Source organism: Pseudorca crassidens, chromosome 1 (genome assembly GCF_039906515.1).
Source record: "Pseudorca crassidens isolate mPseCra1 chromosome 1, mPseCra1.hap1, whole genome shotgun sequence".
NCBI lineage: Eukaryota > Metazoa > Chordata > Mammalia > Artiodactyla > Delphinidae > Pseudorca > Pseudorca crassidens.
In genome coordinates this window covers 41,474,989-41,495,007 of record NC_090296.1, presented here as the reverse complement: position 1 = coordinate 41,495,007, position 20,019 = coordinate 41,474,989, and the positions used below count along the sequence as shown (strand labels likewise).

At 34.3% G+C, this 20,019-nt stretch overlaps 1 protein-coding gene across 1 annotated transcript in view; it reads right to left on the bottom strand.

Moving 5' to 3' along the window:
• Window positions 1–3,673: 3,673 nt before the first annotated feature.
• C1H14orf39 (chromosome 1 C14orf39 homolog) overlaps window positions 3,674–20,019 on the bottom strand; it is a 53,536-nt gene continuing 37,190 nt past the window's right edge. The window contains exons 13-16 of the mRNA XM_067740596.1: window positions 18,870–19,042; window positions 17,038–17,176; window positions 13,093–13,150; window positions 3,674–4,432 (exon numbers count right to left, since the gene is read on the bottom strand). Coding sequence (XP_067596697.1) covers window positions 4,233–4,432; window positions 13,093–13,150; window positions 17,038–17,176; window positions 18,870–19,042 — 570 coding nt within the window. The 3' untranslated portion in view covers window positions 3,674–4,232. The remainder of the gene's footprint in view (window positions 4,433–13,092; window positions 13,151–17,037; window positions 17,177–18,869; window positions 19,043–20,019) is intronic.

Below are 20,019 nucleotides of genomic sequence, written 5' to 3'. Positions count from 1 at the left end.
AGATGTTATTAAGATTTTGAAATGAGAAGATTATCTGAATTATCCAGGTGGACTCTAATACAACGACGTGTTCTTATAAAAGAAAGGAGAGGGAGATTTCACACAGAGAAAGCCTTGCGAAGGCAGGGCAGAGAGATTTGAAGATGCTGGCTGTGATGGTTAATTGCATGTGTCAACTTGGCTAGGATTTAGTATCCAGTTGTTAGGTCAAACACCATTCTAGATATTGTTGTGAAGGTATTTTTTAATGTGATTAACATTTAAATCAGTAGACTTTTCAGCAAAGCAGATTACTCTGGCTATGGCTTTATCCAATCAGCTGAAGGCCTTAGGAGCAATGACAGGTTTCCCAAAGAAGTTTTGGCCTCAAGACTGTAACATCGAAACCCTGCCTGAGTTTCTAGCCAGCCAGGTCTCCCTGCAGATTTCAGACCCAAATTGCAAAATCAACCCTTACCTAAATTTCCAGCCTGCCAACTTGTCCTACAGATTTCAGAAGTGCAACCTGAATAATCATGAAAACCAGTTCCTTAAAATAAATCAAGATGATAGATGAGAGACAGAAAAGGGAGGAAGGGAGGAAGGAAGAGGGGGAGGGAGGAAAAAGGATGGTGCTATTGGTTCTGTTTCTCTGAAAACCTAACATAATGACCTTGGAAAATTGGAGTGATGTGGACACAAGCCAAGGAATATCAGTAGCCACCAGAAGCTGAAACATGCAAGGAATGGATTCTCCCATAGCCTCAGGAGAAAGCATGGTCTTGCCTCGATTGTGGCCCAGTAAAACCGATTTTGGACTTCCAACTGTAAGAGAATAAATTCCTGTTGTTTCAAATCCACCAAGTTTGTGGTAATTTGCTACAGCAGCCATAGAAAACTATTATGACCTATAATAAATTTCTCACAAGGTCTGAGTTCACAATCCTGAAACTACATGTATCCTAGGGTTGAACAGAAAATAAATAAGTTGTAGATAATAAAAGCCAGATTTCTCACTGCCAGAGAAAGGAGTTATACAAATAAGCAAAAGGGTAATACTAAAATGAGCCTCATGTTGCTGAAGTTATCCGTATAAGCTCATGTTTGTTTTATTTTGTTCTGAGCATTTAGTCAGTTAGATAGACACATGTATGTACAGATAGATTAGTAAACATTCATCTGTTTCCTAGCTCTGTCTACTGAGAGATCCTGGCTTTGTCCACTGAGTAGTGATACCCCAGTAATTATTGTGTGCTCCTTTGAGAATAAATCAGAGTCTTGACTGATTTTGGAATATTCCTCTCATCTACTGAGAATACCTTTCATAATTGTAGAGAAAAAATTATTCTAAACATATTAAAATAGCTTTTTTCTTAAACATGATAAGATATGCAGTGTTAGTTGTTAACTAAATGAGAGAGGGTTCTGGAACTGGACCTCATATTTCTGAAATCTTGTTGAGTAGAAGTAGAGACAAATTGCTGTTCTGAAGATTACAGCAGATTTCATCTATCTTTAGGAGAATACCGCTCTTTAAAAAATTACCTTTAGGGCTTCCCTGGTGGCGCAGTGGTTGAGAGTCCGCCTGCTGTTGCAGGGGACACGGGTTCGTGCCCCGGTCCGGGAAGATCCCACATGCCACGGAGCTGCTGGGCCCGTGAGCCATGGCCGCTGAGCCTGTGCATCTGGAGCCTGTGCTCCGCAACGGGAGAGGCCACAACAGTGAGAGGCCCGCGTACCGCAAAAAAAAAAAAAAAAAAATTACCTTTAGAAGGCTATTTGATCATACAAAGTTATTTTTGTGATCTGTATTAGAAACACTGCACTTGCCTTCACCAGTTGGAGGACCTGTGACATTCAAACACAACCAAATAACTGATTCCTTCCTCCTCTTACCTTATACCTAGATGGTATTCAATCAAATGTACTTAAGGTATACTTTTCCAATTTTAGGTGTTAGGAGTATCAAACAACAAGACAATGTTATTATCACCTGGAACTTAACACTGCATAATGCCTCCTAATTGGTTTAACTCTAATTTCTCCCAACTCTAACTGTATTGTCTGTTTAATCTTTCTTAGCCATTTCTTTTTTCTTGCACCTCTGGCATTTAAGATTAAGTTCCTTATTGGCCTCAGAAATCAAGTCAAAACACTTGAAGATCCTCTACAAATCAGTACCATATCTATTAAACTCAATTTCCTACTACGTATTATTCTCCACTCCAATTAGGCCTATTCTTGAATTTCTTCCACATACATTAAATTTGTGATTGCATTTTTCTTCTGCTCATCATATTGTCTCCGTTACGTAGAAAGTGCTCCCTGCCTCCTTTACCAATTCAGTTCAACTCTATAAATTCAACAAGCATTTAATGAAATCCTACTAAACACTAGCCAGTGAAGTTAAGCAATAAAAAATGTAAACTAGAAAAGGCATCAACCTTATACTCAAGACTTTTATCATCTACATACTTTTAAAGTCCTAATTCAAGTCCTACCTCTTCAATGAATCCTTCCTAGGCTTTCCAGTCCATGATGGACTTTCTTTTCTAATTCTTAAAGCACTCAATCTCTTCTCTAGCAGAAACCAAGTTATAAGCTGTAGAATCTGATTATCAACTATTTTATTCGCATGTGCTTTTGTTTCCTAAGTTTTGTCTCCTCAACTAAATTATAAGTTCCTTGGGTATAAGACTGTATCTTTTGGCTCTTTTATATGCCCTCAAAATGTCACACACACTATAGATACTTTAAAAGCACTTATTTTATTTTACTTCTTTTATTGATACATGATAAATCTAACCATACTGGTTTGCTAGACATTTCTCTATTTAAGGTAAAAATAAACCACGGAATCAGTGGGTTTTCCAAGGCTAAAACCAGTTTTGAACCTCTTACTAAATAATAAGCCAGTTACAACATTTTTATCCTTTCTCATATATAGTAAATGTCTTTATTACATCAAAACTACCAATTAATTAAACCATAGGAACAATAAAATTAATAGTTGGTATAAAAAGAAAAATTCCAGGTTTTTAACTGAAATTTTCATCTTTCAACCAGCTGTTGAAGGTTTTTTAAAACACAATCCAAAGTTTCCTTAAATTCTTTCTATCATTAGTTACATTGACTTCTAAAAAGTTTGGGAAGGTTTACTTTAATACAATTGTGATATGTTATGGATACCCTGAAGAAGTAAGATTGATTCTCACCCAAAATTTGGTTTGGATATTGAGACTGATGACACCACACATTCCAATAGGGTATGAAAAAGTTATTACTCATACAATAACATTTTCTGGGGAGAGCAGACCAGGCCTCACAAGCTGGTCTGAAAATGGCTTGATAGAGCAGAGAAGGGAGACTGGTTTTGGGTTTTTATGGTGGTTAGGGGTGAGCCATGGCAAAAGTTCCTATACATGGTTTGAACTTCCCACTGATGCCAAAGAAGGAAACACCTGTGCTTTCTTACCAGCTTGACCAGATGTGGGGCAGAAGGGGAAGAAAACAGGGTGAGGCTCAAAATCTTTCAGCAGTCACACATCAAGATATGGATCAGACTCTTTATTTCTTGATAACTCAATACAACTAATTTTAAAAAGCACAAATACAAAGATATTGAGCAATTATGTTTATATAATTTCATCAAATTTTAATTATCTTCATTTAAGCTATATAATTGACAAGCAAATACTACATATAAAACATAAAGGTGAATTTTTTGTTGAAGACAGGAAACAAAATTTTAAATGTTCTTCAAAAAAGTTTAAGCAAAAATATTAATGGTATCACAATTAATGCAACCAACCAATTTTCAGAAATTACTCTAGCCTTTCACATTTAATTTCCTTCTACTAAAGCTATTAGAATAAATGATAATATTTTAATTTTTGTTGTATTAGAAGAAAATAACACATTTTATTCACCATCAATAACATAAATTCTTTGAGATCATTATTAAAGTACCACTCTTTTACTGCAGCAGTGAAGCATAGGTTCTGTATGAATATAACTTGCAAAATCAAAACCAAAATAAATAATGATAGTTAATGCTGCAAATAAAAACAAAAGTAGATGACACAGTCTTAATTTCCTTCAATATTTAAATAAATATAATCAAATAATGTTACTATGGTAACCATTTCTTTAATCAACAAAAGAAAGTGGTCTTCATAGTTTAAGTAATAATGTAAATTTCTGCCCTAGATGATTACAGAGTAGTAAAATAATTCAATAAATTAGTAACTAGTTCAAAATAAAGTAAATTGTGTGGTATTTTGTGAGGAGGATGAAAACTCTTTTTCAGAAGAAGGTGTTGAGTTTTGATCCTGTTCAAATGGAAACGCAAAACTAAAATCATCTCTTCTAGCTCCCAATGTATGAGTTGAAGAGTCCAATGGAAAAGAAAAAGTAAAGGTATCTTCTCCTTCTGGTTTCCCAAATAAGTTTCCTGAGGAAGATAAATATTACAATATCATGCTATTCATGTTACATAATATGATTAATTTGGTTATAATCTACCAAATTACAGTATACTGCACACAATAAATAGGGTAACATTGAATCACATACTTAACTGTTTTTCTCTTATGTGTAAAGCATTGTCCTTTGTACTGTGGAAGGTTAAACAGGTCCAAACTTAAACCCCACTTACATGTAATTTGAATTCAAGTATATAAAGAACTAGTATATAAGGTAGAAAGAGGAGTAATAAATGTCAAAAGGAGAGAATAACACAGAGGAACAGAAATAGGTGTACATAGGAAATATAAGGGTAACAGAAGTCAATTCAGCTTATCAGAACCATTGAGAAATAACAAAGAGTTATTAAAATGGAATTAATAAAGATGAGCTTGTAAAGACTGCTGAACTTCCAGCTATAGGATCTGGACTTTATTTGATAGATAAGATGAACTCATTAAAAGTTTAAAAGCAGAAGGGCTTCCCTGGCGGCGCAGTGGTTGAGAGTCCACCTGCCGATGCAGGGGACACGGGTTCGTGCCCTGGTCCGGGAAGATCCCACATGCCGTGGAGCGGCTGGGCCCGTGAGCCATGGCCGCTGAGCCTGCGCGTCCGGAGCCTGTGCTCCGCACGGAAGAGGCCACAACAGTGAAAGGCCCGCGTACCGCAAAAAAAAAAAAAAAAGTTTACAAGCAGAGATATGACAAGATTTGAACTGCTTTATAAGGATTACTCAGGAGAGAATGTGTAGAAAGCCTGGAACAGGAAAATGTTTAGAAATGGGGCTAACAGGAAAGAGATGATGAAAGCTTGGCATTACCTACAATCATAGAAAAGGGAATGGAGAAAGAAATGCTAGATTTGAGACATACTGTATAAGTCAAATTTATTCAACTATTACTTATTGCATAACTACAACATACTGTTTATGGCATTGTTCAAGGAAATTGAAAGAACAGTGAAAAGGATTTTACAGTTTTAAAAGGAATTTTTGAAATCAACTTTACATAAAGAATTACTTGGTTAATGATCCCCAGAATTGCCTTTAAGGAAAAATATTGTTTTTCATTCATTATATTATTTAAGACTACAATTATAAAAATATATTTTCAACATCTTAATTAGAATTTTTAATTACTATTAAACAATTTCAAATGTACGGTAATCCAAAGACTTACTTGAAATAAGTCTTTTAAAGCATCTATATTTTTTCCACAGAGAACCAATTCAATTAATATGTTAAGCAAAACAATTTACTTTGTGCCACTTTGAAATTTCATATATTTTCAAATATCTCAGTTATTTTACCCTAAATAAAGCTGAGCCAACCAGCAATAGGGTGGGTAGATGGATGGCTGGAGGGATGGACAGATCAGGATGGACTGATCCTTGGGTTCTTCCTCTCTCCCTTTCTCACTTCAGTACATATCCATAAGACTTAAACAAAGGAAAACAGCTATAACATAGCTATAGCTCCAGAAAGAACTAAAAATCTTGAATCTCCCTTTGAAAAATGAATTTGACATTATTTTAATTTCAGAACAAAAGAAGTTCATATGAAGTCTTCATAAAACTCCTGTGATCACCTTAAATAAAATAATAGATTACTGTACAAGATTACTGTGTAGTCTAGGTGCTGTGGAGAATTCAAAGGTAAACAAGAGTCCCTGTCCTCAAAGAACCTATGATTAGAAAAGATTTTATATATATTCATAAATAATGACAGTATAATAATGGTATAGATACAAAAAAGTATTTTAAAAAAGACATTCAGGAAAGTGAAAGAGCTTTTTTTTTCAAAATAGAAAATAAATTTTATTTCTATGATAACGATGACTAAAAATTCAGAAAAATATCTTAAAAATTTATAATTTGTGATAGTATGTGCAGAAGTCATATACCTAGAAATAACCTAATTAAATATGGCTACTTTACTTTTACCATGTTTTAAAAATGACTAATGGAAAGTCAATTCCAATTGCTGTCTGTCTGTTGTTGATCTGGGAAGTTTTCATAGACTCAGTTACTTAGTCTTCAGATAATATCCTCTTTACTTTCTGTTAGGCAACCAGAGCCCCAAGTTGTACAGCTTGGGGAATAGTCTTCATCTAGGCCCTTTTAGGGAGAGAGCTTTTTGGAATGGAATGTCAAAGGGGAAAAATAAAAGGTTCTGTGGAAGAGAACTTGGTCTTGAAAAGATGGTTAGAAAGTGATAGAAGTTGAGGATTTCAGGAAGAAAAAGTGGGTAAGAAAGTGTGGGCAGATTTGGGATGCAGTGAGTTCTTCAGTATGGCTAAAGCACAGATTATTTTTATAGGAGAAAAGGTTTAGGAGCTAGGTTAGAAAACTGGGAGCATAATTTGCTACTCCAGGGGAGCCACTAAAGGTACTTATTTAACCAGGGCAATGAGATGGCCAACATTATGCATAAGGAGAGTAACTGGGGTATGATCTATAAGTAAGCTAAAAGGATGAAAAGACCAATCACAATGTTACTGCAATAGCCCAGGTGAATGGTAATAAGACTTTGAAATATAATGATTTCCATATAATGAAAATAGAAAAGAAAATAAATATTTCAGAGAGAGAACTGATAAAACTTGATGACTAGCTGAATGTAGTCACAGGCACAGAAAGAAGTTAAAATTAACCCTGATGTTCTGAGTCTTGGCAACTAGAATAATGGAGAGACCATTAGGTATATCAGAAAGAGAACAAGTTTGATTTCAGATATACTGAGTTTTTAATGTCAACAGATGCCTTAGGTATAAAGAGATATCAATTATACAATTATAAATAAGGTCCTACCAGACGACTTCACTGGTGAATTTTACCAAACATTTAAAGAAGAATTAATTGTCAATCTTTCTCAAGCTCTTCAAAGAAATCAAAGAGGGAACATTTCCAAACTCATTTTATGAGGCCAGCATTACCTTCGTACCAAAGCCAGAAAAGGACACCACCAGAAAAAAAACTACAGACCAATATCTCTGATGAATATAGATGCAAAAATTCTCACTAAAATACTTGCAAACTGAATTAAGCAGCATGTTAAAAGGATCATTCATCATGCTCAAGTGGGATTTATACCTGGGATGCAAGGATGGTTTGATGTATGCAAATCAATCAACATGATACATCACATTAATAGAATGAAAGAAAAAATCATATGATCATCTCAATAGTTGCAGAGACAGCATTTGACAAATTCAACTCATTCATGATAAAACTCTTAAAAAATTACATATAGAAGAAACTCACCTCAACATAATAAGCATAATAAAGGCTATATACGATAAGCCCATAGCTAACATGATACACAATAATAAAAGATTGAAAGCTTTTCCTCTAAGATCAGGAGCAAGACAAGAGTGTCCACTCCCATTCAACATAGTATTGAGAGTCCATGTCAGAGCATTCAGGCAAGAAAAAGAAATAAAAAGCCTCAAAATTGGAAAGTATGAGGTAAAATTATTTCTATTTGCAGATGGCATGATTTTATATATAGAAAATCCTAAAGACTCCACCAAAAACTTGTTACATCTAAACAACAAATTCACTAAAGTTGCAAGATACATAATAAACATCCAAAAATCAGCAGCATTTCTGTACGCTAACAAATTATCTGAAAAAGGAATAAAGGAAATGATCCCATTTACACCAAAACAATTAAATACTTAGGAATAAACTTAACCAGAGAGGTAAAAGACCTCTACTCAGAAAACTACAAGACACTGGTGAAAAAAACTGAAGACAGAAATAAATGGAAAGGTATCCCATGTTCACAGAAAAAATTGAACACAGAAATAAATGGAAAGGTATCCCATGTTCACAGATTGGAAGAATTAATATTGCTAAAATGCCAATACTACCAAAAGCCATCTATAGATTCAGGATGATCTCTATCAAGATTCTAATGATATTTTTTACAGAAGTAGAAAAAAAATCCAAAAATTTATATGGAACCACAAAAGAAAAGCCAAAGCAATCCTGAGAAAGAACAAGGAGGGAGGCATCACACTCCTGATTTCAAGCTATAGTAATCAAAACAGAATGGTACTGATATAAAAACAGACAAATAGATCAATGGACTAGAACTGAGAGCCCAGAAATAAACCCAAGCACACACAATTAACTGATATTTGACAGGGGAGCCAAGAATACTCAATGGAGAAAAGACAGTCTCTTCAATAAATGGTGCTGGGAAAATAGGATATTCATATGTAAAAGAACGAAACTAGACCCACTACCTTACATCACTCACAAAAATTAACTCAAAACAGAGTAAAGACTTAAAGGTAAGACCTGACACCATGAAACTCCTAGAAGAAACTATAGGAAAAAAGATCCTTGATATGAGTCTTGGCAACAATATTGGATATGACACCTAAAGCACAAGCAACAGAATGAAAAATAAATGGGATTGCATCAAACTAAGAAGCTTCTGCACAACAAAAGAAACACTCAACAATGTGAAAAGACAACTTACAAAATGGGAAAATATATTTGTAAACCATATATCCAATAAAGGGTTAACATCCAAAATATATGAAGAACTTATACAACACAACAGCAAACAAACAAATAATTCAATTAAAAAATGGGCAGGGCTTCCCTGGTGGCACAGCGGTTGAGAGTCCGCCTGCCGATGCAGGGGACATGGGTTCATGCCCCGGTCTGGGAAGATCCCACATGCCACGGAGCGGCTGGGCCCGTGAGCCATGGCCGCTGAGGCTGCGTGTCTGGAGCCTGTTGCTCCGCAACGGGAGAGGCCACAACAGTGAGAGGCTCGCGTACCGCAAAAAAAAAAAAAAAAAAAAAAGGGCAAACAATCTGAATGGGCATTTTTCCAAAGAAGATATACAAATGGCCAACAGGTACATGAAAATATGCTCAATGTCACTAGTCACTAGGAAAATGCAAATTAAAAACACAATGAGGGACTTCCCTGGTGGTCCAGTGGTTAAGAATCCGCCTGTCAATGCAGGGGACATGGGTTCGATCCCTTGTCCAGGAAGATCTCACATGCTGTGGGGCAACTAAGCCTGTTCACCACAACTACCGAAGCCCGTGCACTCTAGAGCCCGCGCACCACAACTACTGAGCCCATGGGCCACAACTACTGAAGCCCGCGCACCTAGAGCCCACGTTCCACAACAAGAAAAGCCACTGCAATGAGAAGCCCGCACACCGCAACAAATAGCCCTCGCTTGCCACAACTAGAGAAAGCCTGTGTGCTTTCTCTGTGGTCTTTCTTCAACGAAGACCTAGTGCAGCCAAAAAGAAAAAAACAACAACAGAAACGCAATGAGATATCTTCTCATACCTGTTAGAATGACCATCATCAAAAAGACAAGAAATAAAAAATGTTGGAGAGGATGTACAGAAAAAGGAACTCTTGGGCTTCCCTGGTGGCACAGTGGTTGCGAGTCTGCCTGCAGGTGTGGGGGACACGGGTTCAAGCCCTGGTCTGGGAAGGTCCCACATGTTGCGGAGCAACTATGCCCATGAGCCACAACTACTGAGCCTGCGCGTCTGGAGCTTGTGCTCTGCAACAAGAGAGGCCGCGACAGTGAGAGGCCCACGCACTGCGATAAAGAGTGGCCCCCACTTGCCGCAACTAGAGAAAGCCCTCGCACAGAAACGAAGACCCAACACAGCCAAAAATAAATAAATAAATAAATAAAATTTAAAAAAAGAAAAAGAAAAAGGAACTCTTGTGCACTATTGGTGGGATTATAGACTGCTAAAGCCACTATGGAAAACAGTATGGAAGTTCCTCAAAAAATTAAAAATAGAACCACTATATGATCCAGCAATTCCACTTCTGGGAATATATCCAAAAGAAATGAAACACTAACTTGAAAATATATCTGCGCCCCTATGTTCATAGCAGCATTATTTATAATAACCAAGATATGGAAATAACCTGTGTGTGAAATGATGGATGAATGGATAAAGAAGTTGTGAGATATCTAAATATGTATACATGCATATACAAATATTATTCAGCCATAAAAAAGGAGAAAATCCTGTCATTTACAACCACATGGATGGACCTTGAGGGCATTATGCTAAGTGAAATAAGTCAGACCTGTATGATCTCACTTATAAGTAGAAACTAAAAAATTAGAAAAGAAAGAAACCAAACTCCCAGAAAAAGAGATCAGATTTGTGGTTACCAGAGGTGAGGGTATGGAGAGGGGAAATTGGGAGAAGGTGGTCAAAAGGTACAAACTTCCAGTTATAAGATAAATAAGTACTAGGGATGTAATGTAAAACATGATGCCATAGTTAACATTACTGTGTTATACATATGAAAATTGTTAAGGGATTAAATCCTAAAAGTTCTCATAACAAAGAAGAAAAAAATTTTTTAATTGTATCTATATTTGACGATAGATGCTAACTAAACTTACTGCAGGAATCATTTCACAATATAAGTACTTCAAACCATTATGTAACGCACCTTAAATTTATACAGTGGTGTATGACAATTTTACCTCAGTAAAATAAAACGTGGGGGGAGCCTAAGAAAAGTAAGGTCCAGGAGTTTAAGAGAGTTAGGAGAAGTCAGGGAGGGAAGATATGTATTATAATATTTGAAAGTGCTGAAGTGAATGAGTGTCAAATGAGAGTGTCAAAGGGGAGAATGTAAATAGATTTAATATTTTAGATAGTCGCATTTAAAGAATGTCTACAATTGCTGGATTCATTCTGGTCTTATGGCATTTAATAACCATTTATGACAATTCCAAAATTTATGTCTCACCCCAATGAATTCCAGGTTCATATATAAAATTTCCTACTTACTTTCACTCAGATATCTAATATAGGCTTTTCAGTGATAACACTTCTAAAATTAAACTCCTGTCAATCTCAAATCAACTTCTACAGCCTTCTATATTTCAACAGATGTTAATTCCATTCTTAAAATTATTCAGGTCAAAATCTTGGCATCATCCTTCTTTCTCTTAATCCTTACATCCAGTCCATAAGCAGATCCTTACAACTCTACCTTCAGAAAACTTAATAACCAAAATCTGATCTTTCTCACCACTTCCACTGACATCATCCGCACTATTATCAGTTCTCACCTGTACTATTTCAATAGCTCCCTGATCAATCTCCCTGATCTCCCCCACGTTTCCATATGGTCTGTTCTCCGTATAGGAGCCAAACAATTCTTTTAAAACCTGTCAGATCATTTCAGTCCTTGCTGAAAACTCTCCAATAGCTTCCCATCTCAAACAGAGAAAAAAACACCCCAAAGTCCTTAAATGGTCTAAGTGTCCCCTATAGTTTGCTCTCCCTCCAACTTCTCTGATTTAATTTCTTACCAGTTTTTCCTTCCTTATTTTATTCCAATCATATCAATTAAGCTGCTGTTCAATGAACACGCTGAGCACACTCCCATCTCAAGGCCTTTGAACCCTCTGCCTAGAACAGTTATCCCAGTAGCTTGTACCTGCACCTCCTTCAGGTCTCTGCTCAAATTGCTGCCTTTTAGTGATGCCTTCTCTGATTCCCTTGGAACACAGCAACTATCTTCCCAATCCAAATACTCCCTATTTCCCTTACTCTGCTTTAGTTTTCTTCATAATATTTAACCCCACAAGTGAGTAGAGTTAACATCAGGCCTGTGCTGATCCAGGCCCACCTGGAAGAATGACCTTGGAGTCTGACTCCTCACAGCACTGTTTTCTTAGAAAATAAGAATTAAGGTAAATGTATAATGATGTATTTGACTAGTCTACTGGGTGGGACTACACCTGAATTAGAGGACCTGTGACTTGGTATATAGTCCTTCCTAGCTTTCAGGTGGGAAACCAAGCCTGCAACTTTTGTGTGTCAAGATGATTTACCTGCATCATGCCTTTTGTCCTAGCAGCTTTACATATCCCATGTAGACGAGGTAGCAAAAGAAAGCTTATTATTTGGGTTGCCGGTGGGCCTCTCAATAAGATAAAGACGCTGTACATGCTGTTATCTCCTATCCTGTATCTTTCTATAAAGTTAAGTAAATCTAAGACTAGAAATTGTGACAGTGAGTCTGACTGCCAATTCAAATCCATATCAACTGTTTTTTAGTGCATTACCTTACATATAATCATTGTCTATTTTCAGTTTATCCCACTAGAACATAAACCCTATGAGAATTTTGCATTCTTGTCCACTATTCTATCACCAGAGCCAGAAGTGGTACCTGATATAAAATATACTATATATAAATACATTTATTTTTATATGTTGAATAAATGAACTAATCAACGGATAAATGAAGAAAGAAGGTCCAATAAAAAGTAAGCCCCAGCGAGACAAGACAAAATCCAAAAACTCCAGAAGGGAGATGGGAATAGTCAACAATATCAAATGCTGCAAAGTGACCGAATATGATAATAAAAATAAAATACTCATAATGTTTGATAATTAGTAAGTCATTAGTAATATTGGAAAAAGCAAGTTTTGGTAGAGTAGTGAGAGAAGAAGCTAAATTGCTAAAAAATAATAATAATAATTAGTGAATGGTGCAGAAGTAACGGATATTTTTAAAGAATAAACTGAGTGCCTAAGAAAATCAGAGACAAACTAAATACAAATGGTGAAAGTTAACATGGTTTTATATATAGCAAACTTCAAATCACTTACCAATTTCTTGTTGTGATGAGAGAAGATTTAAATTTCCTGCAGAATAATGTTCATGAAACTGAAAAAAAATTTCCATTAAATATTACTCATGAAATCAGTAGAACAGTAGGTATAGCATTTATATTAGACTCTAAAGCCTAGTTTGTCTAATAAGCATAATTAGAGTAGACAAAATTGCAACATTCTTTATAGCACATTATTGTAATTAAAAAGAGATCTATCTTCAAAACTATCATTGACTTATATTAAAATAAGGTTTATTGATTTGACTCTGGCAATAGATAAAATATTAATAGGCTATATATATATATATTATACCAAGGATACTTCCCACTTTGGAATATTAATATAACCTAAAATTCTAATTAACTTTGTTTTATTCTGAAGGCCTTTTACAAATCAGGTTGTTGTTACTGCTTTCCTGACTATAAAAATAATACAAAGTATTACAGCTTCATGTCAGTTCAAATAAAGTTTTGCTGCCAAAAGAGTCCATTTTCTCTGTAAAACAGGGTTTTCAAAAAATGGGATCATGAAACATAGTTTTCTGTCCTCTTTTTTTTCCTTTTAACATTGCATTATGAGCATTTTTCCACATAACTATTCTTCCAAAACCTTATTTTATGGCATTTTATTATTCCTCTAATATGGACATACAATATAGTTTCAATCATGCTTTTGTTTAAAACATTTATGTTGTTTCTATTTTTTTCTAATATAAATCACACTTGAATATATACTATTATGCACAGATTTATACTTCTTTGACAATTAATAAGGAAAGCTGATTTTCCCAGAGATTTTATAAGGCACTTGAATTTCTTTTTCGGTGAATTATCTATTCACCAAATAGACTCTGTCCATAACTCTATTGAGGTAGTAATTTTCTTGCTGGTACATATAAGCTCTTTATACAATAAAGACCTTAACTGTTTGTGATATTATTGCAAATATTTTATAACACATTATCATTTTGCCTTTAAATTTTTTTAACATATAAAATTTTGTATGTAACCAAACCAAAACCGTCTTTATTTTCTTTTGGCTCTTCTTCCACTGTTTTCATGCTTAGAGAATACTTCCTTCTCTTAAGATCTGGTAAATATTCATGTATATTTCTTCTGAAATATTTTATCGTTAACATTTTAAAATGTAATACATCTATAATATCTATTGGTGTACAGTGTAAGACAAATGCCTAATTTATCCCCACTAATTTGTGGTCCTATCTATATTGCATTCTAAATTCTTTTGTTTCAAGACATTTCCCATGCCATTGATCAATCAATCAATCCTTGTACCTTTACCACACTATTTTGATTGCTCTAGGCTTATAGGATATTTTAATATGTAAAAGTGAAGTTCCCCCTTATCAGTCTTCTATTTCATACTATTCTCTTATTATTAAAATCAGTAGGAGCCATAATAATATCCTCTCTTTCATTCCTAATACAGGTAAATCTTATCTTTTTATTTGTCAATCTAGTAAGTTTATAAATTTTGTCAATTTTTTTCAACCAACCAACTCTGGCTTTGCTAATTTTCTCTATTGTTTGTTTTCTATTTCATTGACTTCTTATTCTTCATAGTTTTGCATTCTACTTACTTTGGGTTTACTTTCTTCTTTTTTTAGCTTTTCAAGGTGGAACTTTAGGTCACCGATTACAGACCTTTCTTCTTTTCTATTAATTTAATTATTTAAATGGTTAATTAAATTATTTAAAGTTATTTTGCTCTCGTTTTGGCAGCAACCTACAGTTTCTGATATGCTGAATTTTCATAACCATTCATTTCAAAATCTTTTCTAATTTCTTCTTTGATCCATGGCCTAAATATTTAGGACTTTCCTAATATCTTATTGATTTCTAATTTAATTCCATTATGATCAGATAACATACTCCGTATAATTTCTATCCTTTTAAATTTATTAGGAACCATTTAATGGCCCAGAATATGGTCTATCTTGGTGAAAGTACCATCAGTGCTTGAAAAGAATAAATATGCTGCAGTTGTTAGATGTGGTATTCTATAAATGTCTGTTAGGTCAAGGGGGTCGATGGGGTTGTTCAGATTTTATATGAGATCTTTCTTGATTGTGTTGCCTAATTCTATCAATTGCTGAGAAAGGAGTATTAAAAACCTCCAACTAAGTTTGTGTTTTTGTCTATTTCTCCCTTTAATCCTGTCAATTTTTGTTTCTACATACACATGTAGTTGAAAAGACCAACTACCTACCTGAAAATTTTTTCACACTGAGAATATATGAAGTTTGTTTAGAATTACAAAGCCAAATTAATTTTTAAACTGCCTTTAACTGCAATTTAAATCATTGCTATCCTGAGATTCTGTTTTATGAACTGATGTCAATTTGAGCCACCTGAGGTTGAAAACATAAAGATAATGGGGGAACATTGTTATGCTATCAATACTCAGAATCTTTTAAAAACTGCCTCTGCAAGTGGTATTGGGAAAGTTGGAGAACTACATGTAAATCAACGAAGTTAGAACACACCTTCATGCCATACACAAAAATAAACTCAAAATGGCTTAAAGACTTAAATATGAAACAAAACACCATAAAACTCCTAGAAGAGAACATAGGCAAAACATTCTCTGACATAAATCATACCAATGTTTTCTTAGGTCAGGTTCCCAATGTAATAGAAATAAAAGCAAAAATAAACAAATAGAACCTAATCAAACTTACAAGCTTTTGCACAGCAAAAGAAACCTTAAACAAAATGAAAAGACAACCTACAGACTGGGAGAAAATATTTGCAAATGATGTGACCAACAGGGCTTAATTTCCAAAACATACAAACAGCTCATACAACTCAACAACAACAACAAAACAAACAAGCCAATCAAAAAATGGGCAGAAGAATTAAACAGACATTTCTCCAAAGAAGACATACAGATGGCCAATAGGCACACGAAAAGATGCTTAATATCGCTAATCATTAGAGAAATGCAAATCAAAAGTACAATGAGATACCACCTCACACCAGTCAGAGTGGCCATAATTTAAAAGTTGACAAATTACAAATGCTGGAGAGGCTGTGGAGAAAAGGGAACCCTCCTACACTGTTGGTGGGAATGTAAATTGGTGCAGCCACAATGGAAAACAGTATGGAGGTTCCTCAAAAAACTAAAAATAGAGTTGTCATACGATCCAGCAATCCCAGTCCTGGACATATATCCAGACAAAATTATAATTCTAAAAAATACATACACCCCTGTGTTCACAGCAGCACTACTTATAATAGCCAAGATGTGGAAACAACCTAAATGTCTATCGACAGATGAATGGATAAAGAAGATGCGGCATATATATATATACAATGGAATACTACTCAGTCATTAAAAAGAATGAAATGATGCCATGTTGCAGCAACATGGATGAACCTAGAAATTATCATACTAAGCGAAGTAAGTCAGAAAGAGAAATACAAATACCATACGATATCACTTACATGTGGAATCTAAAATATGACACAAGTCAACATACCTACAAAACAAAAACAGACTCACAGATATAGAGAACGGACTTGTGGTTGCCAAGGAGGCGGGAGGGGAGGGAAGGATTGGGAGTCTAGGATTAGCAAAGGCAGACTTTGTATATAGGATGGATAAAGAACAAGTTCTGACTGTCCAGCACAGGGAACTATATTCAATATCCTGTGGCAAACCATAATGGAAAAGAATATGAAAAAGAATATGTATATATATATATACAAAAATATATATATAACTGACTCACTTTGCTGTACAGCAGAAATGAACACAACATTGTGAATCAAATATACATCAATAAAAAATTTTTTAAATAAAATAAATTGCCTCTGTTTTGTACTGTGCTCCAAGGAAGTTTAGTTAAAGAATTAAACTTTTTGAGGTTTCAGCATACAATTTTTTTAGAAATAAAACTTTAGCTTCTCATATTACCTGATGTGATGAGATTTCTGAATCAAATACAGAAGAATCAAATAAATTCAATCCAGGAGATCTAGAAGTATAACTCATAAGAAAAGAAAATCCAGGGGATTCCTTTTGTGTTTGACATTCAGTAGCTGTATTTCTATTTCTGATACAGAGAAATAAATCATCAAAATGTTAAATACATATTATTAAATATTGCAGACTGGTAAGCACCATAGGCAATGGCATAGAGGTAAGAATTAGCATAGCAGGAAAAGGGAGGAAGTAGTTATTGAAGTGACAAACCTATGGAGAAAAAAACAAACCTATGGTTTTGGGTGGAGAATAACATTAACTAAAGTAGAATAATCAATTATGAAATGATAATAAAGAATTCCTACTAAGAATATACTGTCAGGCTCTATTCTATGTATTTTCATTATCATTAATTTACTTATTCCTCACAATAACCCTATGAGATATCTACCATTATTATCATCTCCATTTCAGAGAAGAGGATTTTGAAGCATAGGAAGATTAAATGATTTGCTCAAAAGAATGTAAGTGCCAGAGTTGGGATTTGAATGTAGCAACAAAGATTCAAAGTCTAAGCTCTTAAGTCTGATGCTATACTGTCCCCAAGATCTTGAAAGCAGTCACAAAATTTTAGTCTTAATGAGAAGCCAGCCATGACAGATTGCTTCATAAGGGAGTTAAGTTATAAAATGATTTGGGAAAAATAATTAGACAAGACAGTATATAACACGTGGTTAAAACATGAATTCTGGAGGCAGAACTGCCTGGGTTTAAATCTCAACTCTGCCACCAATGAGTTGTATCACCTGTGATTCTATTTCCTCATCTATAAAATAAGGATAATAATGTACTTGCATCTCATAAAGCCGTTGTGAATATGAAAGGAGCAATATTTATTAAATGCTTACACATAGTGTTATTAAGTGCGTGTTAAATAATAGAAGTCTGAAGATACTTCTATAACTCTCTCCATGACCATTAATGAGTCACTTTACAGATTGGTTTTCTCATCCATAAAGAGAGGTTTTAGTATACAATTGCCACATACTTTTACAGTTCTCAGATTTGATGATGAGTTCCACTTTGAACATGCTGTGTTTGAGTCAACAGCATGACATTCATATATAAAAATCTTAGTAGCAATTTAAAAGACAGAGTAGAACACAGGTGAGAGATTCCTGATGAAGTGAAATCTGTTTGACATACATTTTAGAAGAATCTCAGGGTTCAGATTTAAGAAAAGATTGAACTAAACAGAGAGCTTGAATGCAGCACTATTTCCTTGGCTGTAAACTACAAATCTATATTTTCCAAAGTTAAATAATGATGTTACAGATATTTATGCCTACTAAGGTTACTTAAAAGAATGGTAACTCTTGTTTTAGACACTATAACATTAAGGAAAAATGACTGCTGGAACATTATTCAATGATGTACACAACCTACCAAATGTGATAGTAACTTTTTAGCTCGACGTTTAAAATTTTTCCATACATTTTTTATTCTTCTGAAAATCTTAAATCTTATACTATTGAACTTGATAAGTACTCATGATCTAGTCCACCTTCAGCTAAATGTTTCAGGGAAAATGGGGAAGAGGATCTATGAAACGAGATGGCAGAATGTTTATAACTGTTCCAATAGAGTGATAGGTACATGAGAGTTCATTATACTTTCTCTCTCTCTCTCCTTTGTATATTTGAAATATTCCATAATAAAAACTTTTAAAAGTTACAGGTATTAGGCATTTTACTATTCCTATCAATTACTTACATAACTCAATATGTAGATTCTTTCATTATAATTACTAATTAAAATCTTACATTTCAAATGAGGGGGTTTTAGGTAATTTCTCCACAGAGTCAGGTGTTCTTACAGCTTCAGGAGTCCTTAAAAATAAAGGAATTTCAGGAGTTCGTGGAAAAATCTCAGCCCTTTCTTCTACTTCATCACTATTACTTTCTATTGGCTTTCCCAAATGTTCGGCATATGTAACCTGCAAATTCAAAGTAACAGAAAACTATAAAAATGAATGTTATTGCATTAATAAACTCATATATGTAAAAATATGAGGTTAAAAACATCCTATTAACATACGATGTTATCATTTCATAGACAAAATAAGTAAAATAATAATAATTGGTGAAAGTGATATCAAAATATATCTGTTCAAAAAACAGGAAAATAATTATTTTTGATTTTCCAATTTTTCTTTTCTTCCCAGCTCTATCTCACCTACCCCTACCTGAAAAAGTAACTCATAACCAGGACATACTCAGATTGATGAAGAAAAATGGTTAGGAATGATTTTTCTTTTAAAATTTCCACATCATGCTCTGGGTCAAGATTTGTATACGATATCCCCTTGAAAGAAAAGAGCAATCTTGCTCTCACTTCTTATGTTCTCTGCACTTTTTGCCCTAATAAATTCATTATACTACTTTCCCTGCAAAGATTGAGAACTTGAATACTAATTTTCCTTTATATCATTTTGTAGGCTTAGGAATATGATTTCTCAAATGTTTTGTTAACAAATCCCATTACGGAAACAGTTTGGGTCCCTCCAGCAAAAAAATGAAAATGTGCTTTTTACTTGTATTTCTTTACAGCAGAATACTACTCTTGTTTCTCCTGTCTTATCCCTTAGTAGCTACGGTACATTGCCTACACCTATCATCACTAAAGCTTTCCACTATTAAAAAATATTTTGAAGATACTTTTGTGGCAGCCTGGGCAAATAATTCAATCTTACCAAACAAAATTGTTTTCTTCAGTTATGATTTAGTTGTTGTGGTATCAATTATATATAGTCAATTATTAATGACAATTTTTTTGTGTAAATTTTCATGTAAACTTTTTGTGGCTTCATTTTTAAATCTATAACTCCTCCAAGGGATAGAATCTGTAACATCACAGCAACTTGATTACCAAACTAATAAGATCTAGACCTCACATAAATAATCTTCATTATAC